The following is a 25,054-nucleotide window of genomic DNA, read 5'->3' as shown; positions in this document are numbered from 1 at the left end:
ACCAGCACGCCGTCGTACTGAAGCCATGTTGACACTCATTTTAAACTTACTAAATAATCTATTCTATCACAAACGAGAGATGGCGCACAATGACCAGCTACAAAACAGGAACACTTCTAAATATCAGATGGCAATCTGATATTGGCAAAAGACACGCCCAGAAATATTTCTATTTAAACCTAAATATCAGCCTCTGTAATGTTTACTCATGGTGAATAGGCTACAGCAGATAACCAACATGATGTGGATGATACGTTTATATTGAATTAAATGACAGCTACTGATTGCCACCGAGTACAATGAGAGGTTCGGAAAACATCATTTTAGAACAAATGACTACAAAAACAGACACTTCATAACTGAACTGGCCATCAATCTGACAGGTCTTCATCTCTGACCATATAGTCATATGAATACTAAATATATTAGTAATGTTAAAAATTGTTTTTACTGTATATAAGTTATGACTACATCATGAGGCCAACCAACAATTTGATACGTTATGTTTTTTTTTAAGAGCAGTCGGTTGTTACTGTTCAGGTATTAAAATGAAAAAGTCTCAAACACTCCAGGAGGTATAATTGAAAGAATAAAGAAAATAAATAATTGTGCTACCTTGAAAACAAAGTTTATTTTTCTGTATTTGGCATTAACTATGAAAAAGATATTCTTAATAAGTAAAAAAAAGGGAAAACTTACAAAATGCACACAATTAAGAGGGAAACTTTAACAATAAATCAACAAACAACATATGCAGAAATTATTTACAAAATTAATTAAATAGGCAAGATATGCAACTGCAGTTTGTAACCCACCTGCATGCACATTTTCACATGAAGTGCAAAAAGTGCAGCAAGAAGTAACTTAACAAAGGTTATTACATTGTTATTTTTTCACGAAAGACAAATATTAAATCAGTATTAGTTTTTTTGTGCAGTACTAACCAAAAAGTAGACCCAGCTTCAGACCTCAACAAACTTTATGATGTAAAATGATAAAGACTAATATAATTTGTTTTCTTTTCTTTTTTTTTCTTTTTTTAGTTTATTAACTGGAAGACAATAAAACCTGAGGGTTTAGGAAAGAGAAGCATTAGTAAATAGTGCAAATTGAGCTTAACATTAAGGCATTGGCTATTAAAACTTAGAAAACAAATAAATAATCTTCATAACACAAAACCGTGTTCAGACTCTCAGTCCAAATCTGATATTTTACGTATGCAATCCGATTTGATCTGTGTCTCTGGGTCATTTTCAGTCTTATTGACTTCGGTTGCTTTAGTAATGACAATGTCTCGTTAGACCAAAGACATAATCAAGCCAAAATTGCAGTCAACATGGCAATGTGGAGCCTCTGAGCAGGTTTTATAAAAAAAAAATAATGAGACGGAGGAGGCCGTCCTGGGACGAGTGAGTTCAAGACAGACCGGCTGTGACCGGCTCCCTCTGACATCAAAACAGCATGCTTCCTGTGCATGTGAACTCTATGTGGTGTCAAAATGCACAGATGAAAAAAAAAAAAAAAACATCTGAAGTTTGATCAAAGCAGTCACACCCAAACGGACTTGCACAAATGGCACTTTGAAAAGTATTTAAAAACATACAAATGTGGTTTGAAAAAGATTTGGGGAGTTCTGCTTTTCACACCTGCTACTTATGATCAGATTCATGCACATAAATCAGATTTAGACCGACAGTGTGGACATGGCTGAAAATCACCTGATGCTTCCAAATGAGACGTTTCCCTTGTTCCAAGCAGTCTAAATCTCAACGTCGGTGCACTTTACATTTTACACGGCTTAAAGTTGCACCTCTGAAACCACTTGGTTCAAACCAGCAGTTCTATTGCCTCTTCTGTTTTGCTTGAGTCATTTGTGGTACTGTTTCCCTACATTTTTCCATTCCTTTCCGTTAAGTCTCATGTTCTTCCTCCAGTGTGTTGTCTTCTTTTTCCTCCTCTTCCTCCTCAGAAATAGGTACAATTTCATTCTCTTCAGTTGTGCTGTTTGCCTCCTCTTCCTCATCCTCCTCCATCACAGGCTCCATCTTAGTGCTCTCTTCAGCCTCTCGGGTCTCCGAGCTGCTCGTCAAGGAATCTACAGGCTGCCAAAAATCGTACAGCCTTCCCTACAGGAGGAAAAAGAACAAGTCGTAATACTGCTGTTATCTTATGAGAGACAAAGCAAAAAGCATTTGTATAAGAATGTGTGACTGCTGTACATTGAGTGGCGCGGTCTTCTGGATGAGTATCAGCCACTTGTTGTAGATTCTGGCCACCAGGTCCTTCACCTGTAGAGGGAGGAGGAAGGTGCACGTTATCGTGATGACTATTGCCCCTGAAAATAGGTCAGCAGTGATATGTAAATGTTGCCGACTGTGAATATGGATAATGTCTACATATTCAAAGAGGTAAGTAAATCTCTGGCTCACTGTTTCAGTGGCATCTGAGTAAAACCGGTTAATCTTGTCTCTTTGGTGCCAAAAGGCTTTGACAAAGTGGATAAACAAGAGGTAATGACGCAGGTGGAACACCGGACAGGTCAACTTGTTACTTTCGAGATGACCCAAAGCAAAACTAGGCCGTTACTCATCAACTCGGCCTCGGTGTTTAACGCAGTCGAGCCATTCTTGCTGAGAAATTGTGCAGTTGTAGAAGGGTGTGTGTTTTCTTGGTGTGATGAGTCTTGTATCAGGATAAATGTAGCCCCCAAACACCAAAAGAATCTGCTGATTTAACAGTATTATCAACAGGATCTACAGGAACATCCAGGATATAGACATGATCTTCTTCCTGAGGACAAACACATGAGCACTGTTCTTGATAGTAAGCTGTGCTTTGAGTCAGAAAATAATATCCTTTCACAATGTTTGATCTCCACAGTTGAACTTTCTGTCTTCAGCACCAAATGAAATGTAATGTAATTTAAGAATGCTTTAACCAAACAGCACACTAGAGCGTCTCTTATACCTGCAGCCATTAAACGGCACTTTGATTATAGACACCTGCCCTCTATTTTTATGTCCCCAAGAACAGCACTTGACAGTATGTGTTTTTGTCAGCTGGAAAATAGGTGTAATATTTATTATTAATATTTTTCTATCCCTAATATTTGCATTGTATACACTGCTTCTGTGCTGTCGACTGTCGGCTTTTTCCTATTAAATGTCACCGAGTGTATTGGCATAATATTTGTTTTCGATGACTGGCTGTAAAGCTAATTTCCTTCAAGCTGCAATCTTTTAAATGTAATGTAGAAAATGTTTTTTTTTACTGCGTCTGAATCGTCACCAAAATATTCACAGATACACACAAAAACCTGAAGTTCTTGAACGTATACTCACCTTGTAGCGATAAAGACATTTCTCGTTCTCTCTGATGTCACTCTTAACATATGTTTGCAGCTCGTTCAAAAGACACAGCATCTGCTCCTGAGAGACAGGAAAACAAAATGCAGAAGGATATATCCCCATCTGACATCTGAAATGCCCCAAAATACAGCAGCTCAAACTTTAAAGACCAGTAAGAGTGGGGGAAAAAAAAAAAAAGAACTTACCTTCTGATGGGCTGGCAGGAGCTGATATTTGGATGCTTCGTTTGTCAATTTCAGAAGGCTGTAGCACAGGTCGAAGGACTGACAAGCACAATAAATGCAAAAATCCACAAAGTCACGTTTAATTTTCTCACTATGGAATTCATTTAAGGTCCTGTGAATTAAGATTCATTTACGAGTAAAATCGAAAATAAATTTTTAGGTTGGAACAACTTGAAAGCGAAGGCCTTTGCTCACCTGTTGGTCTAAGGTGGCCATGTCCTCATCTTTATCTTTCCGACTCGTGCCGGATGAGTTCAGCAGTCCTCGGAGGAGAGCGGAGGGTCGCATGCGGGGAAGGTATGGCCTCAGGTCAGAGAGCTGAAGCACCACACACAGTCTTTACCTTTAATTATCTGACATTAACGATTTCAAAACAGCCGTGCGAGAGAAGTGTCCAGAGTTCTAGTGCTGTGTAGGTTTTAGGGTTACAATGAAATGAAGTTTACCTGAAACTCTTCCTGTGTAGGTGTGTAAGTGTTACTTCCGTCTAACAGCTTAGAGATCATGGACAGGCTCAGATGTCGGCGTAGTTGTCTATTCGAGCAATAAAAAGGAATATTTTTAATGGTATGCTATTGCAACAACAATAAATTTAAATCAAATATCTAAAAGTAACAAGCAGACGAGCGATAGAAAACAGAAATATATAAAATTAAAAAAAAAAAACTTACGTTCCATGTTTGTTGTCAGGCAGCAGATGAACTAGCAGACACATGTTGTGGTGATCATCTGTCAGATCAGTGAGGGCCTTACAGATTCTGGGCAGCTAAAGGCATTTAAGAAAAAATAATAAAGAACTAAATAACTGGGGAGATAAATGCACAAGAATCAACAAGGACTTTAAAATTAGATTTTAAACTTTACTGACGATGAATGAATGAAAAGTCAAATACAACAGCAAAAAGATAAACTTGTGCTTCAACGGGAACACAAGACGTGATGGAAAAGGTTCCGAGTGCTCATTAACGGTGCGCGACACCATGACCTGCACAAAGCAGGAGGAAACCATAACATTCATGAGTTGGTTACAGTGCTTGATCAACATCAGCACCAGAATTAGACACATTTTCGTGACCAATGGTATGTGCGTATTTGTGATTTCTCCAAAGAGTTGAGCAGCGAGCTCCCAACAAATTTTGTCGAACACGTGAAATCAGCAACAGAGACCTCTGAAATGCTTCCGAAAGCCGGCGGCAACGAGGCAATGAGCTGGGTGAGATGTTTCGAGTGGCATTTATGTTTCAAGAGGGGCAGAACATCACTGTCCAAGACCGAAGAGGGCGCGTCAGGTCGGGAGCAATCAGGTGGCTCTTCTTTGACCCTGGGTGACGAACACATGGTGCACAGTCCCGCAAATGTCAGACTGTCAACACCGAGTTCTACTGGAACGTTTTCAGGCGTCAAAGAAAAACATTTGCCCCGTCGTCTGTGGCCGTCAACGGGCTGCACTTCGTTTGTGCGCAACAGAACCGTCCGAACTTTTTGGATCGCAACCCATGTTTGTCACGATCCCTGCTGAAATTTTGGCAAATCTAAAGACTCAAAGGTGTTCGTCCACTGACCATAGTGTCCCAGGATCTGATGCTGTCGACGAGTCGATACTGAAGAACGTACAGTTCCACACTGGACTGGAGGATGAGCTGCGAGTCCAGGCTGACCCGACCCACCATTACTAGCAGCAGCAGCAGCTCGTCGTCGCTGTACGCACGTGGGCACAGGTTCATACAGAACGACAGGTACTGCAAACAGGAGCCGGGAAACACAACCAAGAATGAATGGTGATGCTGTGCTTGGAAACAGTTCTTATCGATCATCTTGTTTCCTGCCATGTTTCACCTTCAAGATGCTATTGCAGTTGTGCTCTGGGAAAGTAATCTGCTCTTTGTTGGTGGAAGGACTCCCGCTTTTCATATTGATGTCCTTCCTACAACAACACACAGAAATTCAACTCCTTAAAAAGACAACGAATCCAAAAACCTTCAGCTCGCACGTTAGGTTTAATAATTAAAGGCAAGAAGATGAATGAGTCACATCGTAATGGTGCTTACAGCAAATCTCCTTCTGTGAACGGAGGCTGTAGATTCTCAAAAGGGAAGAGTGTAACAAATGCAGCTCCCATATTCATTAGAACCAGCATCACATCGGCTATAGTGGGCACCCACACTTTAAACTCTTGGCTTCCTTTTTCCACTGAGGAAAAAAAAAAAAAAAAAACATACCACATGTTTTAACATTATTCACCCATATAGAAAAATACAGAAAGCATGAGGTGGGAGTGACGCTGACCTATCTGATAAGCAGCAGTGCAGGCGATGTCACACAGGGCCTGTAGTATCTTTTCAGACACAATCCTCTCACAATGGACTGACATCATCTGACAAGATAAACAAAGAATTACTGCCAAAGCTTAAACTTTTGGACAACAAGCTCTCTAACAACATGTTACAGGTGTGTGTTGGGCATACCTTGAATAGGAAACAGGAAACCTGAGGTGGACAGGGCGAGCTACAGTCGAAGGTTTCCTGGAACAATCCAACAATCACGTGCAATCTCAGCTGAGCTCGGCTCGACCTGATATAAAGCGGGGGAATATAAGTGGAGAAAGATTATAATAACTTTCAATAGAAGCTGCAATTTTCACAACATCGCACAGTACAAAGTGACGAGTGAAACAAATTTAAATGTACACAGCTCACCACAGAAGTGTTTTCTGTGCCGTCCCCCGAGGATTGACCGTGCAGTGCTTAAACTGCAGCGTATCCTGGTCGAAGAGCTGGCCAAATTTCTCCAGGTTGAACACGACTTCTCCTGGAGGAACCTCCCTGATTGCGTTCGACATCAACGAGTAGCGCTGCAGGAATTCCCTGCGAAACAAATCGCAACAAGACACAAAATGCAGTTTACAGTGAGCTACAGTGCGAGGACTGTGGGTCAGTGACCAGGGTGTCGTGTACCAACATGCATCTGTGGGCCTTACTGATGTTCAGAGGAGATGCCCTGCTCCTGGTTCTCCACCATCTCCTCATATTCAGTTATCCTCAGCAGGTCCTCCTCGCATGCAGTGAGAAGCTGATTCTCAGTCTCTTTAGCTCTGATGGATACAAAGCACACAGAAAAAGGTTAAATCCTCTTGTGTGTGGCTCAAAATCAAAAGGTGATGGGAAGGAAATTGTGTGAATAATATACTTTTTACTGGTCTGTATTTCCTTCAGCATCTGGTCGAGGTTGTTCTTGTAGATGCCGGTCTTTGTGTTGGATGGCAATGGCTGCCGTGGGAAACAGTAGGTGGCATTTAAGAGCCAAACAGAGATACAACTTGAGTTTTATTGTCCTTTAGCTCGGTGAGCTTATCATAATACATAACGTCATATACAACAAAGACAAACCGTGTGGGGCTTACAGTTTTTGTGCGGCAGCTGTGCTGTCCAGGTGTACTCGGCTCCGAGAAGGCCCCTTTCTCCGGGGTATCTGGAGGCGGTTTGGCGACAGGCCGCATTATCTCCTGCAGGGAAATGAGTTCCTCATCCTCACTGCTATTGAAACTCTGGCTTTCATCCCAATCTAGGGCGAAGCTCAGGCCCAGGTCCAGCTCCACATCTGGGGGATCCTCTTCATTCACCCGCTGTCCACCCCCTTCACTTGCCTGCCTTTCCAGCGGTCGAGACTGGGAAGAGTCGGGTGGATGCGTGACTGGGGTGCATGAGCTGGATGCAGCGCTGGATAAACAGCCTTTCTCCGAGGTGGACGATTTGATCGTTTCCCCATTTATCTTGGGTTTTGCAGTTGGATTATGAGGGGCGACTACATGAGTGATGGGATCAGGGGTGAAAAGCCCGTCTATATCGGCGTAATTTACAAAATGTTTCCGTGCACCAGAAGTTTTATTCTGCTCTCCTGTGCGACAACTCAGAGAACCCGAATTTGGTTCGGAAGTTGGTTTGGAAGTGCTGCTGTCCAATTTTCTGCTCGGGGTCTTGCCTGGTAGGACTGAGGGACTGCAGGCAGTATGAGCAGAGCGGTGGCTGCTGAACTCGGCATTATGTGAGCTATTACTGTCCTTCTGATGAGCCTCGGAGGATAACAAAGTGCTTGATTTGTCCCTTTTATTGTTCTCCTCGTTTCGCTTTTTCCCACCGTCTCCACCCGGCTTCGAAGATGATCTTATCTCTCTTAGTGTCACGGTTTGATTGTGAAAAGCATTTATGTAGGCTTGCTTTACCCCCATTGATAGCGGTCTCCTTGCACAATGTTTAGGTGACAATGATATGCCGCTCGACTGGTTGGGTTTGAATGTGGAAGTCGTCTCCGGCCATGATGACTGCCCAGCCGCTGGATACGTACGCAGATGGAAATCTGTGGTTTTGGGTGACAGTTCCACGACTGGAGACTGCTTAAATGACAGCTGAGAGACAAGTGAAGTGCTGGGTGAGTTGCCAACAGTGGGTTTTGTTGTCTGTGTTTTGCCAGAGTTTGCACCCTGAAAACGAAGCTTCTTGGCATTCTCGTGACAGTGCTCAAAATCCCTGTGCCTCTTGTGGGGCGAGCCATTCAAGTCCACTGCTGGAGACAGAAAAAGACATAAATAAAATCTTTTCTTTCACCGATATTCAGTGTTTACAAATGTCTCCCGACGTCAGTGTTTCCAGAATTTATTATGCTACCAATTGTGTGATTAAATCAAGATAATTACACCAGTTATTTACACCACAATCTGATCCCAAGACACGGTTAATCTGCTACAGAAAAATGACCTGGTATCTATTCTCATAACAATTTAAATCTTTTTTTTCAACCGAAAACATCAAACATTTAATGATTCCGGGTATTCAAATGGGAGAATTTGCTGCTTTCAGCGTCGGTAAACAACTCAAGTGCTAACCAGATAATTTGCCGGCATTTATTTGTTTACAGCTTTATGACCAGGAAGTTGCAAAGAGGGCATAGTTAAACTATGCACGTAAGCAGTACACAAAACAAAAGATAATCTGTTTTGTAGCTATTTAAGTCCACTGCTGGAGACAGAAAAAGACATAAATAAAATCTTTTATTTCAGGAAACGTATAGTGACGTCAAATTTGATGTTAATTTTACTAAAGGAAAAGAAATACACCCTTACAAATCTGTGTATGAATTTAGTAGATAAGTAATTCACTTTGACATTACCTGGAAAAAACTTTTCACTTGAAGGTCTTCGTTCATTTTGTTGGATCTACAAAAAGTAAAAAGTTCAGACTTCATTTCGTGATTTAACATCATTAACACTTTTACTGTGGATCAAAGACCAAGTTACACCCGGGACTGTCAAGTTAAATTTTTTTTAAAAAAAATCAGTAAACAAACTCATTAAACAGCTGGAAAATTGTCTTGAACTCATCGGAGACTTGTCCGCATCATCCAGCTGCGGTCTGTTTCAGAATATTACATATTACAAATTCTGTTCTGTGCGCGAGCCAGAAAGTTGGGGTACTTGACCAGCGCCACAGCTTGGTTTTATCAATCATCATATCAAAAAGGGAGAAAACAATACCTTATTTGATTCTTGTCTTTGTGCTGCAACATTTTTGCTTCCTGAGTTAGACGAAATAACATTGGATTCAGTCAGCTGATCTCCCCTGATGTAAGACGAAGGGGAGTGGTTACTTGAGCTCTTCATGAACTGTGGGGATGCAGGGAGAGAAGCACTGGGAGTTGAGGGATGTGGCCTTTTAGACGAGTTATCAGTCTGGGTTGAGTCGACAAGTCGAGATGAGCAGAAAAGCCCGGGCCTTGCTTGCGCAGAGTTCGTCAGAGGACCCAGTGTGTCCTTTGGCGTAGGATGGGGCAAGTTCACTGAGGAGTCGATGTTCGCTGGGCTGCTTGGAAAAAACTCTGATAAACGGATTGGACCCAGGGGTTGAGGAGTGTGCTGATGTGGACCTGGTCTGTTCCCGTGGGACAGCTCAGGTCTTTGAATTGGCAACACTCTCCTGGATGGTGAATGAGAAAGCCGGTTCGGGACCTGGGAGGGCTTCATTGGAGTCTCCTGGTGAGAAGATGTGAGCGACGCTGGAGGGCAAGGTCCTTCACCCTTCACTAAAACGCAGAAGAAAGATACTGATTTTATGACGTTGTCAGAAACATTTACACCCACATTGCTGAGGATTATTCATCAAAAATGCCATCGTGTAAATACTTTGTGAAAGCACAAACAGTCATCCCTCTAATGTCGTGACAATAGCTTCAGAGATACTTGATCAAGAATATGATATTTTGTCCACATCAACCGCACCTCAGATTCAACATGTCCACAAAGGCAAATCAAGTTGAAAACAAAATTTTTGCTACAGCTTATCTAAATATACAGCACAATACACGGGTATTTTCCCGATATAAAAACCAAAACAAGCCCTGACGGTGTCGGATCTGACCCACCTTTTCTCCTTGAGGAAACATCGTGTAAAAACACCAGACGTCAGATTTGTCACCAAGACGACAATAATGCAAGTTTTACGACGCATTGTTCAAAGAAGACGAGGAAAGAAACCCAAACAGCGCGGGGAACCTCAGGCAAATAAAAACAACAACACCTGCGGGTCATCCGAGTGAGGACAATAATGTCTGTCCACCAATCACAGCACGAGACCAGCGAGCAGTACACATGGTCGGGGAGCTTCAAGGTGTTTAACTCTGACGTGAATCAGCAACAAATAAGCTCTTTGAACTTGATAACAGTGAAGATCAGCGCAGCGGTGTCACGTGAAAACATCTACCGCAACCAAACGCGGCGTTAACAAGCAAACACAAGGTGGACCAGTACAAAGACCGGCGGTCGGAAGTGGGGGGGGGGGGAAGAAAAAGAAAAGCTAACTTAACATTAGCCCCCCTGCTAAACGTGTTTACATCGTTTTTAACAGCCTGACAAGTGTTAAAAGTTTGAATTAACTCCTCGCATCTCGTTCGGCTCGCTCCGACATTAACGCCGACAGCCGCGCACACGTACGTGCAGCCGCCTGACTTTACAATACACAATGAACATTAGCACGTTGTTGTTCCAGGAAGTGATGCTCAGCTAGCTGGCTAACGCGCTAGCAACTTAGCATCGGCGCGCAAACACGAGTCCGTAGGTTTCCTTACAGGGTGTCGCCTCGCTTTTCTGTCGCCGTCCTCATTTCGAGGTTTGGAAAGGCTGTCTGTGAGACCATACGGCGGCAATAGAGAGACGCTGAAGGGCTCAAATGCTAAGAATCATCTCATCATATCCAGGTCTTCTCCCGCTTGCGCGAACTGCATCATGGGACTTGGAGTCCGGAAGTATTTACGTCAGACGGATATTCCGCCGAGGTTCTTCCCTCTGTCGTCATTTTGCCTTCAGGTATTTACAAAATACGTCTGACTGTTTATGCTGGTGGTTATTGTTATGTAAAATCATATGTGACCAATTTAAGGAATTGTTAACTGGATTGTTAGTAATAAGAAAAAATAAAATAATAATAATAATAATAAAAGAATAATCGAGCTACATTTATATTTTGGCAAAGCTCTATACTTCTGTAAGCATTTCATACATTATCATTATTTCACAAATGTGATGTATTTTAAATTATGCTGTTGATTTAAGTTTTTGGGACTGAAAAATTACTGATCAGCTTGAAAAAAAAATCTGCCTAAATCTGGTTAGTAAACAAATTAATTATAATAGCGTGACCTCTAGCAAGACTTGATGTTGGCACATAACTCCAATCAATAATTGGAAAAAAAAAAAGCGTATTCATCTCTAACGAAAACATAAAAAAATAAAATGACAGGAACATATTAAAACAGATTTGCCCAGAATTGTACATTTATTAGAGCAGAGCTTTCAGGGTACATTTAGCCAACACAGAAGGAATCATATTTGATAAAGAGAGACTTTAATACTATAAAACACAATGGGATATTTAATTCACGGGTTGTTTGCCTAAAACGCTGCTGCTTTATGTGGCTGCAAGCATTTAATGTAGGAATGTAGGAGCAGGAGGCACATGAATACTGTGACACCAGGAGGTTATGACACACCAAAGGTGGTCAAACACAGAAAAAAAAGATACCGGTTAAAAGTAGACCTAAAAATAGACAATAATATTGTGAAAATTTGGAACCATAATCCAGAAAATGGATTCATCACATATACAGTGTTTGGCACCATTCAAAACATAAAGACAAACGCATAAATTGTAAGATACGAGACGCTCAGCACCAACATACAAGGAGACAGCACAAATTTCATCCTTAGACAAAGTAAGAGAAAAGGACTGTTTGGGTGTACTGTCCAATCCCGCTCTCAAGAGATTGCAAAATGACATCCCCTTTTAGGGAAACGCATCAGATAAATGCTTTGAAAAGTGAGCTAAAAAAATGTTATGTACACTTCAGTGGAACCTTTTCTGTTAGAAATAAAATATTAAATCTAATAATATCCACCGAGTGTAAATGTTTTAAATTCATCTTCAGTCGACTACAATATCCCACTACCCTAAGACATACCATGTACAGTAAGCGTAGGCAAACAGAGGTCTCCTCTCCATGTGTAAATTATGTTGCCAACCTTAGACGCGTGAAGCATCAAAACAAACACTGTCGCCGCATGTTCACAGCTGACTGTGGCAGAGTGGCCACAGGCAGGATTTCACCCCTTTCTCTGTTATTTACCGTTTCCTCTGACAGTCAGATATTCCACAGCCAAAGATTGACTTCTTTTTCAAAAATAAAAAAATAAAATAATAATTCATACATATTGAAAATACTCCCTTTACTTGCAACACTGTTCATTTCGGTTGAATGCTTACCTCTTAAAAGTTTTAAAAATATTGTTCCAGTTTAGCCAAAATGATTTACAATCTCTTGAGAGCTGAGGCTCCCACGGCTCGAATCCACCCCGGTGATTCACAATGCACTGCTCCCCTGCACTGAGCAAGTAGAGTGGGGTTGCCTTTGACAACAGCGTACTGTATATTCATCACGTATTACAACCCAAAATAAATTAGGAATTTAGGAAAAACACTAATCTGAGGCCAGCTGTTAGGAACAACCTATACCATCGTACACAGAGGGGGCTTTTCTGGCGCTTTACTTCTTGACCTTTCCCTGAGCCGCAACGGCCTCCATGGCTTTGCGTACGGTCTCCTCGTCTCCCAGGAACTGCATCGGCTTCATGGGCTTCAAGTTCTTGTCGAGCTCGTAGAGGATGGGGATGCCCGTTGGCAGGTTCAGCTCCATGATGGCTTCATCTGACATTCCTGCGGGGGGAAGCAAGAAGGAACAGTTACACCATTTGTGCTTCTATTCAGTGTACTGCATGCATTCACTATTCTTACAAAGATTGTTGGCAACTCTGTGGACCTGTGACACAGTTTAAGTAAATTACAATAACAAACTGCAAACTACAGTTTCTTTATTGCTTACTGTCAATTTTTTTTTTTTTTTTTTACAAGAAACCAATAATCAGACAAGTAGTCAAACTGAACACTGAAGGACCAAAACTTTGTCAGCAAGGGGGAACAATTATTTCAAAAGTCTTTCATGTTTGTGGAGCGTAAAACTCTCATCATGTTAAAGTATTCATATTTCACAAATAAGATTTAAGTGGTAAATTTAAGAACATTTAAGTGTCTTTCTACAGATTATCTACTGGAATGCGTGAGTGCACACACTGGTCTTTACAGAAAATCTCAGTTCCTCTCTTAAAAATTTGTTTCCATAGTCATTTGAGATGAGGAATGAAATTTGGAAAATGTGTGACAAAGCATGACACTTGCTGAATCAGAGACGAGCCCACGGAGCTGAAGCTCCGTGTTTAAACTCCGTAGTGCCACCAACCCTCGAGGTGCTTGACAATCCCCCGCAGACTGTTTCCGTGGGCAGCGATGAGCACCCTCTTCCCCTGTTTGATCTGAGGGGCGATCTCCTCGTTCCAGAAGGGCAGCGCCCGCGCGATGGTGTCCTTCAGGCTCTCGCAGGAAGGCAGCTGGTCCTCACTAAGGTCTGCATAGCGACGATCCTGCAAGGAAGACAGTGTCACCGTGCAAAGTAAATAAGAGAATAGACACAATAAAGCGATGCATTACCTTGAATGTTCTTATTAAAAATATATTTGCTCCCAACGTCGGTGAAGACAGAGCACCTAAATACAAGTAGTGGTTTAATTACATCTTAACCTTAGCCTGCACGCGTCACGACATGACAGTTTGTGACTGAACTTTAAACTTGAACCAACAAGAGCTCATCCTTGCCAGTCATATATTAACTCACATTGAACATGCCACTAGGTAATAGCATTGAAGCTCCTGCAAGTAAATAGTAGGAAACTATATTCATATCATTTGCAGGTTTTATTTTCACTATTGTCTAAATGTGTAAAAATAATTGAATATTCAAGTTGACGGAGACACATGAGCTTACATCCACTATTTTCTCTCTAAACACTGCAGTCATTTCTGCTGATTTCAGTCATAGATGGCGACACAGCTGGTTATTGGGCCTGAACACAGAGATATGTTCAAGTCATGCCTCCTCTTTTGTCACGGCTGTGAGGAGTTAGCTGATCAACTTGGTCAATATGTACAAAACCTTTCTTTTCCTCTCAGGCCAACAAAACTCCTTGGTTGTGTGTATGCACTGCAGATATCCTATCTCACCTTGCTGATGGTGGTGTAGTAGTCATGTTCTGGGCCCATGGAAGGGGGAGGGATGTCAAACGAGCGCCTCCAGATCTTGACCTGAGCCTCTCCGTGCTTGGCGGCCGTCTCAGCCTTGTTCAGCCCCGTCAGGCCTCCGTAGTGGCGCTCGTTGAGCCGCCAGGTCCGATGCACCGGCACCCACATCTGGTCAGTGCCGTCCAAGACCAGCCACAGTGTCCTGATGGCCCGCTTCAGCACAGAGGTGTAGCAAATGTCAAACTGGAAGTCGGCGTCTGTGCGTTTCAGAGAGTGAGAGACACGGGAGTATTTTTGATTACTGTGACTTTTTCCTTTCAGGTTTGTTCTGTCATTTCCGGGAATAACTGCTGCACCGGTTAGTTTTCTTAACTCTCCAGCATTTATAATTTAGGTTTGATGTGATCCATACTGAAAATACATGGTGTCTTGTAGCTGCATTTAGAGTTGCAACAAAAAACTTTTTCGTCATCAATTAGTCTGACTTTTATTTTCTTGATTTATCAATTTATCAAAAATGACATTCACAATTTCTCCGACCCTAAGATGATGTCTTCGGCATTCATTTTTCGACCCTAACCTTATGATAATATAATACAGTAAAATTTACTGTATACACAAAAAAGAGAAAAGCAGCAGCGACCAGAGCAAGTTTGGCTCTTTTTTTCTTTGCTTAAAAAAATGACTGAAACATTTTCTATCTGGTTAATGAACTAATGGTTGTAGCTGTCGTTACATAGCAGCCTGGTTTATTCTCAGTAAAAATCAGAAGCCCTTTATGTCTCTGCTGAACAAGAACAAACCAGATGCATGATGATGAACATCTAACAACATGACCCCCAAATAGGTGCTTTGCTTTCCAGTGTTTTTCTTTGCATGTTTTAACCCTCCTTTTATATTCGTTTCTTAGGTACAGCTATGATGTTCCCGGGTCAATCATCCAAAAGTTGTCAGAAACCAAAAAATCCTAATAAATATAGTTTGTACCTCACCACCAACACCATTACTAACAATTCAATCAGTTTTTAGTGTAATGGAGTTATTCACCCCTCCATAGATCGTAGTTCAATGAGGATAACTCACTCGTTTTCATGAAAAATACATGTTCAAACTATTTCTTAGGTACATTGGAAAAACCTAGATATAAATTGCATTAGTCTACCGTAACATGTATTTTTTTTTTCCCTGAATTTCATTTGCATTTTGAAACTTTCTTTTTTTTCATGGGGTGATGTAGATAAATAGAGATGAGACACCTCTGCTGTTCAGGGTCATATTGACCCGCTCACTCAAAATCAAGCCAAATCGAGTCATAAGGATTGCGTTTCATCCAGCTCCTTCCACTTCTCCCCCAAAACACGTGTCCCTTCTAGATCAGTCATTTCTAGAATGACTTTCTGTATTGAGTTTTGAATGACCATCTCAAAAGCTGACTTGATGTCCGTGACACGAGTCACCGCCGTCCTGGTTGAGCCTGGCACTGTCTTTACAATATTTTCGGCAGACGGTCTCGGCTGATGCGTATCGGGTGAGGATGACCGCTGTATTTCAAGATTTTTTGACACGAATGTCTCGCTTGGAGGAACCGGTCTATCACTTTCCTCATGTGATGGTTCATAATCAGTCCCATTATAATCTGAATTGACCTCAAGACGGTCTTCATCTTCAGACACATCCTCCTCTGTTTCACCGTCGTGATCAAAGATGTGCTCAGAGCCTCCATCCTTTTGTTTCTGTTGCTCATGTTGTCCTACAGTAAGCTGCTGACTTGTATGTATCTGCAGAGTGTATAGTTGGTAGGACTCCTCAGGAACCATTTTGTATGTTTCGCCCCTCTCCCGCTAAGCGTGGGTGCAGTTTTCCCACGGGAAAAAAAAAGGTTCTCGTCAAAATAGTATCTGTATTTCTCGCACAAGTGCGTGTGAGATTGGGATGAAATAGTGTGTGTGTGTGTGTGTGTGTGTGTGTGTGTGTGTGTGTGTGTGTGTGTGTGTGTGTGTGTGTGTACGTGTGAGAAATGGGGTGAAACATGGTGGGAGGGAGGAAGAAAGACTGTCTCACATTTTCAAAGAAAGAAATGGTCTAAACTTGACCCTTTTGACCCCTTATAGCCTCCACCTTCACTGCTGGGTCAAATTGACCCAAACATCATCTCTGTAATATAAACCTGCAGGGAAGGGTTGCAAATACATGATATATATATATATATATATATATATATATATATTGTATTACGTTGATTACACTAATTAAGTCAAGCAGAAGAAGTTTGATACAGGAAAAAGTACTTTAAAATATTTTTTTTCTAGATTTTCAAACTTTGAAACATAACAGGAGGGTTAAGTAAGAAAGTCCATATATAGACTTTTACTACCACTGCACCAGGACAGCCACACACGAGCATCGTTTCTGCACGTGTGCACGTCCTCCTGAGGGGTTTGGGCTCAGTTGGGCGGTCCACGACCTGATGCATGCGGAAGCGATTACGCAACCAGCTCTGACCGACGGCATGTCAGAGATATTACAGTGAATGAGGGGAGAAAATGAATGGCTTGCCCGCTCACCTTTCAGGGCCTGTCCGCCTCTCTTTGCCTCCTTTTCCCCGGTCGCGCTCAAATCTGCATCAAACCAGCCGCAGAACCGGTTCTCCTGGTTCCAGTTGCTCTCTCCGTGGCGAATCAGCACCAGCTTGTAGACCGCCATGATTTATAAGAATATATCTCTGCTAGTCGCTTAAATCAATATAAATCAGTTAATTAAACTATTTTTTTTAATATATATATATATATATATATATAGGATGATGAATCGGAACTCCAGAGACCAAACGGGTGTACTCGCTGCCGTCAAAGCCTTTTATCCCGTGGATTGGTTACTCCCCCACTTCCTGGTTTTCATATCCAATCAGATTCCATTAAGTGACGTTGCTTTTATTTCTCAACCAATGGCAGAGGTGGGCGTCAGCGGCAGGGGCGCTCTGTGACCTTCGTGCTGTACATTGAACTTTATTGACTTTTCTTAATGTCTCTCTTTTACACCCAATGAGTCTATATGTCTATATATATCAATTAATGTCTGTATCCATCACCTATATGTCTGTATCTATCAATTAATGTCTGTATCCATCACCTATATGTCTGTATCTATCAATTAATGTCTGTATCCATCACCTATATGTCTATATCTATCAATTAATGTCTGTCTCCATCATCTATATGTCTGTATCTCTATCTATCATCTATATGTCTGTAAGTCTGTCTCTATCATCTATATGTCTGTATGTCTGTATCTATTATCTATATATCTGTATCCATCATCTATATGTCTGTATCTCTGTATCTATTATCTATATGTCTGTCTCTATCATCTATATGTCTGTATCTCTGTATCTATTATCTATATGTCTGTCTCTATCATCTATATGTCTGTATGTCTGTCTCTATCATCTATATGTCTGTATGTCTGTATATCTGTATCTATCATCTATCATTATGCCAACTGCTTCACCTCTTTGCAGACCTGTCACCTTAGTTGGAACAGTCACTTTTGCAATATTACTAGTTATGCTGTTAATGTAGTAATGTAACTATTTTAATTACTTCATTAAAATAATGTTACTTATTACATTTGATTACTTTTTTAGCAAATGTTTTAAAATGGGAAATATAGCTGGGAAGTCCTCCGAAAAATGTAAACGAGGCAGAGTAAACCTTACAACAGAACTCATTTCAGCTAAAACATACCTTTTGTAATTATCCCAGTAACTATATTAAGCTTTGAATTTCCAGGAGCAGCTCTGTGACGCTATATAACCTTACAGTGGTGCTAAAGAAACAAAGAGTTGAGGAGAAACTGTGTTTGCAAGAAAAGGGCAAATTTAAACTAAGAAAAGGGAGCTGATATGAGAGAGGGGAGGTGTGACATGTTGAATAAAATGATACAAAGCACTAAAAGTGGTTGATTAACTGACCAAAGTGAATTTACCAAAGCTGACGCTTGCAGGTCATGTAAGCCACAATTATTTTGTGTAGTTCTGATTCATCTGTATGAGAACAGCTGAACAGAAATATCGCATTTCCATGTTGTTTAAAGTTTGACTGGTGCTCTTTTTAAGCCGTCATCTCACCGTGTGTACAGGGAAAACAGAAACTTGTTCTTATAGATGTTAAAATTCAGTGCCAATGCATGGGTCTTCTTCTTCATAAGGTGTATGATAAGATCAACACTATAACAGTCGCATAAAATGAACAGAAGAAGGCAATTGTTAATCACAATTATTTGGAAGACAGGCAATCTTCCACTAAAATGTCATGATCCCGTTACAGCAAACTGTCCCCTCGGCCTTCCACTTTGACCAGAGGTCCGTTCTGGAGGTTGGAGAGGAGACATGCCACAGTGAATAACTGATTGAGGCTCGTTGAGACGGAGAGGGGAATCTCAGTTTCAAACAGTTTGTTCCCTTCGACCCTCCCAAGCAAAGTCTCCACACGTTTTCTCAAATGCGCAGTGGCCGGGGTCTCAGCCACATCATGTGCTGACATTTGGTTTCCTGTGGACAGAAAGGCGAGCTGGTGAACTTTGCGGGGACGAGGTCATCGACTACGAGGCTTTTATCGACCATAACAGCCATGTCAGGAGACAGGAGCGGGATAATGCCTGACTGCCTGAAGATCTCTTTGTTGCCCACACAGCCTTTAAAGAGTGTGGACACAAATGTGGACACCATGTGGTGCAATGCCGATCATACCCTTAAAGAAGAGAAATTTTGTTCAGAGGAAGGACGGAAGAAAGATGTTTGGCATCTCTAGGTTCAGCTCTATCCAGTCAACAATGACTCTGTGTAGTCCCTGAACTCACGAGGACAATGAGCTCTGATTTTTTTTTTAGGTGACATCCGTGTGCACACAGATCCGAGCAGGTGGTAGAGGAAGTTGGTCCATGTTAAAATAATTCTGCAGAACGTCGTTCGGTCGATGTTAAAACGCTGGCTCAGCTCCGTCTGGGAGCATCCAGTTGACAGGTACATGAGAAACAGGAAAAATTCATCTACGGGGACCAGTTTCTGATGTGAAAAAAAAGAAGAAAAAGACATGATTAGTATCTATCACACTGTATGTCCTGTATGCTTCAATATAAAGAAGAGGAAATCCAACCTGTTGTAAAGAGTTAACATGGTCAATACTGCAAATCTACTTAAATTTGATGACCTAGAAACAGTGCAAATTCTTAAACAATTCTTTTAGATTTTACTCTTGTGTTTTAAATGTTTCTAATTGCTCGAACTCTGATTATTTCCAGGTTTTTAGTCTTAGACGTATGTTGACCACTCTAACAGGTTTTCTTTCTGCAGGCTGGTAAAGGATAGCAAACAATGCATAGTCTATGGTAGAGCCTGAATGTCTGTCAGGGGATGAGGTTGGGAAACATAGCGGGAACTTGACAAAGGTATGTTTCGTATTGCCCTACTGCGCCTCCCTGTGGATTAACTAAATCAGTGTTTACAGTTTTGAGCAGGGAGGAATTACATTGGCTCAGTGAATTTTTACACTAATTTATAGGCTTTAAATAGGTTTTCTAATCAGTTAGAGGTGTTTAAATATATTTCTTCTGGACATTGGCTGTTGTTATTTTTGACTTTATTTTGATGCTGTTTCTACCAAACAGTTGAACATAAAAACGTAATGAACAAATAACATATTAGTGTGTTTTGATCAGAGGGATATCAAGTTTACAGGCTCACTCACCTTTGCTCATCAGAAGCAATTTGTTGCACCTGTGAATTTTCTCCCTCACCCGGTGGCAATCAGCCTGACTGACAGGCTGTATAAAGAGGTTGGTTTGGTGCTCAGTTGAGTCCCAACTTTGTTTTTGTTTGTTTGGGTCCAAGTCTTGTTTTTTTTTTTCTATCATTTTGATGCCCTTAGTAGGCCACCTTTCCAGTACCCAAAGGGCTCTACTTTATTGCCTTGTTGTTGTTGTTTTTTCAAGTTGCGTGCAATGCTTTTCAATAGTCTCCCAACCAGAGACCCCTGTTTACCAGGTTTTGTGTTTTTGGAAACGTAACAAGTGTATCATAGTCTCGGATATATTTTCTCTTTCAAACCATATCGATTGTGTCAATAAAATGTAGTTTTGAATTTTTCCTTTCAACAGCAGTGATGTAACAAATAGAATTTGGACCTTTGTGTGTGAAAACTGAGAAAACCTTTCCTTGGAAACAGTTCAGAGCCATTATCAGAATCTCCATGATTCACGCTCGGAAGGAATGTTTGTTTTACTTCCCAGTGTGCGTCCGCTTAAAGGCAGAGATGGTGAAGAGTTTCAGTCATAGGAAAACTAATTGTCACTTCTAAATGCCCTCTTTGACATTATGTTTTTATGAGGTGAAACTTTCAGGTGACGATGGAGGGTTGGGCTGCTGATGTAAGTTGCAAGAATCATTAAATGTCAGACAGGAAAATAGTGGATTCATCCACGCAGTGACGAACAAACGTCTCTCCCCCTCCCTTCCTGTCAGATTCTTCGCCAAGATGTTGAGAGTGTGTTACAGAGGGAGTGAGTCTGAGGACTGGCAGATTGGAGGAAGCTGCGGTATTTTCAAGGCTCTATAAATAACTATCATTATTTCCCACCACTGGCTGCCATTGCCCTCACACAACACATGAACACTGTGTCCATTCAGAAGTGTTGTCAGGGCAAAAGCTCCTGCAACAGATGTGGAATCAGTAATCCCACTTCGGAAACTACAAACCGAACAGAATAAGAGACAAACAAGGCCTCCACGCCTAGAACACTGTGCTGATTCATGCCTTAAGCAGACAGGAAATGTCCAGCTCAGATTCCTGCTTGGACTTTAAAGGTATTTTTGCACATCTTCCTGTTCTTTTTGTTTTCTCTCCTGCTCATTCACTTGTTCAGTTGGCCTCCATCTGGTTTCCCAGCCCCTCTTTTCCTCTTCTCTGCAGAGGAATGTGCATCTCAGCAGTAACTGATGAAAATGTGGTTAACAGGGCACTGCTGTGTGCATGCGTGTGTCTTTGTTTTCATGTTTCATGTGAGTACATGTAGCCTCCCAAGCGGGACAGGAGACAAGGCTGCCAGCAGGAAAAAAAAAAAAAAAAAAAAAAAGAGAGTCAGGCACACTGATAGGATAGAGCAATTTTCCTGGGAATTACCCACCCAGAGTTTAGGTGGGTACAAGTAGACAGGACTCCTCTAGTCCTGGACAGCTGCTGAGTTGGTTGGCCATTCAAGTGTGCACACCTGGTGCTGTAACCTCTGTGTAACACTGGGCTCTGATCTGTGAGAATGTCTTTCAAAAACAAGCTGAGATGAAAGTCAGGACTGAGCGCTGTAAAAATGTGCCTGTGTTTTTAAAAATATAAAAAATTTCCGGTTGAATAAAGCTGAGCACGCACAAGACATTCAAAGGGGAGATTCACTTCTCTTTTTTTCCAAGTCTTTCTTAAAATAATACTGCCATCACTATATGCACATTGAAAAGCCATGTATTGTGTCCCCCATCACTTACATGGGAAGGAACAGATCAAAAATATTGACAATAAGAATGAACAAGAGGAACAATGAAAGCAAACAGAAACACTTCCACTGTATGGTAATCCTAGCATTATAAAATTACTTGAATAAAGGTGAAAATACTTTAAGATCACAAGTTTTCACCTTTTTTGTTTTGTAAATGTTATGTGTGGGCTGTTTATGAGATGTTCAATATGACTGTTATAATAATGACATTTAAAAAAATGATACATTTTGAAGCAAAAAGATTATGTACAATTTGTACACCTTATATTAGTTAGAAGAACTGAACTAAATCCCTCTCAGTTGAGTCATCTGTCCACATAGCATAGACCTGAAGAAGCTCCATGAGGCTGTCCTTCAGCTCACATGGGGTTATGCACACCACCATGGTGGGACGCAGAAAGTAAACTAAAAGACATTCTTCTCACGTCTCTCTCTCACTGGTGATAGGATTATAGCCATGTGTCACAACACTGTTACACTTCATCACTCACTTTTAGATCTTCTGGCTGAGAACTTTGCATCAGTTCTTCTCTTGATTCGCTTCAGTCCATGTCAACAGTGTGTAACAGGATGCTGTGCTTCCAAAGAGTGGCACAGAAACCGTTTGGAGGGGCTGTGACGACTCTGGGATGGTCGGTCTCTCTTGCAGACGGGTGGGAGGGCACATGCAGAAAATGTCTCTTTGGCTGATGAGCCAAAATAAATATCACACAGTTGGCACTCCAGAGCAGCGCCTGGCTTTATATGTCCTTACACCAAGTTGTCTGGGTTTTCTTAACTCTTTGTGTAGCTGGAAAGAGACACAACAACCTCACTCTCATGGTGCCCACGCCCTCACACAAAGGACTCCAGTCTCATTACCTGTGATTCAATGGGATCATTGTTTGGACAATGGACGTAATGTTTAGAAAAGTAAACTCAAAATGGGTTCATACACAAAACTGACAAATCAGATAAGACCTGAGACCTTTAAACTGCGATCAGTGTAATAATGAGGAGCCTGTTAATGTGGTAAGCTCACACGCTGTTGTGAATCATCCAAAACCTAAATGATTCACCATGGTTACTTCCAGTATCAAACTGAAGCCCGGAGTCAGTGCTTTGTTTATGCAGCACACAGGGCTGCATCAGTTTGGGTTGTATACAACAGTGTGTTTCTGCAGGCACCGACACGTGGACAGGACAACACGTCTGTGGAAATCTCAGAGAAGGAGAGGGTGAGGTGGGGGGAGAGGGGGAGGGTGTCTGGAGTGGGGTGGGGGGTGGGAGGGCTCCTTTCCTCCTTTAGAAGTTCTAGATTTATGTCCCAGTGCTGCAGCTGGTTGACATTAACCCGTCCACCCCTGCAACCACAGATGTCACCCTGCACTCGCAAACGCCACAGATATTTCTCACTTCTTCTTAAATACACCTGTCAATTCATTTGTTTTGTATTGCTGTTTTATTCTCTACATTTCTGCTCTAGTTTTGGCACCTAATTGCATGTCAGTGCAACTTTTTTTTTTTTTTATCTGTAATGCTCCTTTCTAATAATAACTGACCATGTTCAGTTGCCAGCATGAAAGAGAAAAAAAGAGAAAGTGTGTTTGTATAAATCAGTCTTTTCCTCCTCACACTGTCCCGTGCCAGCAACAAATACACATTTGGAGTTGCACAGCTGCAGCTCCAAATTGTAATGGCTCTTTGTTGTGACCGAACACAGTTGCCAGAGTGCAGCTTTGGTTGCTGCTAGAGCCACTTGCCTGCAGCATGTTTTTGAGACATGTATGCTGACGGGAATAGATGAGACATTGAATCATCTTCCACTGCTTGGCTTCATTTTCATTGGCTGAATTTTAGCCCACCTCCAGAACCCCAACAGAGTGTTCCGGTAAGAACAAGCCTCTTCCCAGATTATTGTTCTCAAAACCCTAAATACACACGCACACTCACACACACAGGCATGTTGTTTCCAAAAGCAAGATAACACACACACACACACACACACACACACACACACACACACACACACACACACACACACACACACACACACACACACACACACACACACACACACACACACACACACACACACACACACACACACACACACACAGGGATGCATATCCTGTGCATGTGCCTGTGTGAGCTGCTCTCTCTCATTGTCTGCGAGCAACAGATAGGTCTAAGGCTCTTTCATGTGGTTAAGTGGAATAGCATATTAAAAGATCCCTGCTGATTGGCCAAGGCTTTAATCTCCCAACAGGAAGTTCCGGAAGGCTTCCGCTGCTGTCGTGTCTCTAAATCTGTGTCTCATTTGGAAAAAGCCACTAAAAGCACAATTTGTGCATGTGGCCCAGTTTTTTCCTCAAATAGAAATAAAAATAACAGCATTTTTACCAACATTTCCCTCAAGCAGCTTCTAATGCACCAACACACGATCACAACCAAAGAAACAGCTCACTGACTCTCACTTACTGGTCTTTATTCTTGCTCTTTTTGCTCTTTGGTTTTACATAATGAATACTCAAGGAATATTTTTGTTCAGCATATACATTGTAGCACCAAACACATTCATGTTGTTGGGTTTTTTGTTGTTGTTGTCGTCCCAGCCTGGTTAAGTATACAGCATTTTTGACAGAAGGCACTGATAGACCAATAAAAATCTAAGGTGGTATAAAATGATGTCAGCGAGTGTTTTCGTCCATTTCAGTTTGCTGTCATACATAAACCCATAATAAAAATATATACTTTAAAAAAGGTAATGATAAAAATCCCTTGTGAAAACAGCTGTAGCAATATAAAAGGCTTTAGATGGACAGTTACCCAGTACCAAAACAAATCTGCAAAATGTATGTTAAGGCCATTTTACTGTAAACTCTAAATATACTGCTAACTCACTATAAAAAGTCCCTACAATATCATAATGATATATATCTTTATGAGGAAAAAAATGATGTTAAATTACTCCTATAAAACATAACTAGGAGACAAGCACATGCCACTAGTGCACAGTACCAATCAGACTCCCCTTCTGGATAGCTTTTGGTGTCTGTACCAGGATCTGCTCGTCCTGTTTGCAAACCATTAAATACACTCAGGCCACAGAGAGAGCGAATCTGCCTCACCGCCAAGGAGGAAAATCGGGAGACAAATCTGAGATTAGAGTGAAATTACAGTGAAGTTAACTATTCCTCATCTTGCTGTGGATACAACGACCCACCCACCCTCCCACCCCATCCCTCCCTTCCCCAACCCCCAACCCCTC

The 25,054-nt window shown here is 41.5% G+C and overlaps 2 protein-coding genes across 4 annotated transcripts; both read right to left on the bottom strand.

Annotated features, from left to right (window-relative positions):
• Nucleotides 1-614: 614 nt before the first annotated feature.
• slf2 (SMC5-SMC6 complex localization factor 2) lies at nt 615-10,865 on the bottom strand. Of its 3 annotated transcripts, none has more exons than XM_069692633.1 (19): nt 10,706-10,865; nt 9,120-9,664; nt 8,756-8,801; nt 6,993-8,152; nt 6,779-6,858; nt 6,570-6,683; nt 6,289-6,456; nt 6,058-6,163; nt 5,879-5,966; nt 5,641-5,782; nt 5,429-5,516; nt 5,155-5,331; nt 4,264-4,358; nt 4,039-4,126; nt 3,788-3,910; nt 3,554-3,631; nt 3,342-3,428; nt 2,220-2,288; nt 615-2,126 (listed from the first exon to the last, which is right to left on the bottom strand). In XM_069692633.1, the coding sequence occupies exons 2-19, from the start codon at nt 9,603-9,605 to the stop codon at nt 1,911-1,913; spliced, it is 3,411 nt and encodes a 1,136-aa protein (XP_069548734.1). In that variant the 5' UTR covers nt 9,606-9,664; nt 10,706-10,865; the 3' UTR covers nt 615-1,910. The 3 variants fall into 3 exon arrangements, with proteins under 3 accessions (XP_069548734.1, XP_069548736.1, XP_069548735.1); XM_069692635.1 differs by having other exon boundaries at nt 6,993-8,149; XM_069692634.1 differs by lacking the exon at nt 10,706-10,865 and adding an exon at nt 10,004-10,344.
• A 518-nt stretch (nt 10,866-11,383) lies between these two features.
• On the bottom strand, nt 11,384-17,125 carry LOC138617553 (phosphoglycerate mutase 1-like). The gene is made up of 4 exons (XM_069692636.1): nt 16,827-17,125; nt 14,245-14,519; nt 13,427-13,607; nt 11,384-12,846 (listed from the first exon to the last, which is right to left on the bottom strand). The coding sequence occupies exons 1-4, from the start codon at nt 16,963-16,965 to the stop codon at nt 12,677-12,679; spliced, it is 765 nt and encodes a 254-aa protein (XP_069548737.1). The 5' UTR covers nt 16,966-17,125; the 3' UTR covers nt 11,384-12,676.
• Nucleotides 17,126-25,054: the final 7,929 nt, after the last annotated feature.

Source organism: Brachyistius frenatus, unplaced genomic scaffold (assembly GCF_029030835.1).
Source record: "Brachyistius frenatus isolate BFR_SWC_R1_liver_20210118 unplaced genomic scaffold, ASM2903083v1 Contig_13, whole genome shotgun sequence".
Classification (NCBI taxonomy): Eukaryota; Metazoa; Chordata; class Actinopteri; family Embiotocidae; genus Brachyistius; species Brachyistius frenatus.
This window is presented reverse-complemented; position numbering and strand designations above follow the sequence as displayed.

Bases quoted from the DNA above. Each gene is read 5' to 3' on its own strand.
- slf2 (XM_069692633.1), bottom strand. From the start codon at position 9,605: ATGAAGCCCTCCCAGGTCCCGAACCGGCTTTCTCATTCACCATCCAGG. The intron at 5,332-5,428 runs GTGAAACATGGC...TCCTGTTTGCAG, and splicing joins ACTGCAATAGCATCTTGAAG to TACCTGTCGTTCTGTATGAA. The intron at 4,127-4,263 runs GTAAGTTTTTTT...TTGCTCGAATAG, and splicing joins CCTGACAACAAACATGGAAC to ACAACTACGCCGACATCTGA.
- LOC138617553 (XM_069692636.1), bottom strand. From the start codon at position 16,965: ATGGCGGTCTACAAGCTGGTGCTGATTCGCCACGGAGAGAGCAACTGG. The intron at 14,520-16,826 runs GTGAGCGGGCAA...TGAAACGCACAG, and splicing joins AGGCGGACAGGCCCTGAAAG to ACGCCGACTTCCAGTTTGAC. The intron at 13,608-14,244 runs GTGAGATAGGAT...TCTTCCTTGCAG, and splicing joins ACTACACCACCATCAGCAAG to GATCGTCGCTATGCAGACCT.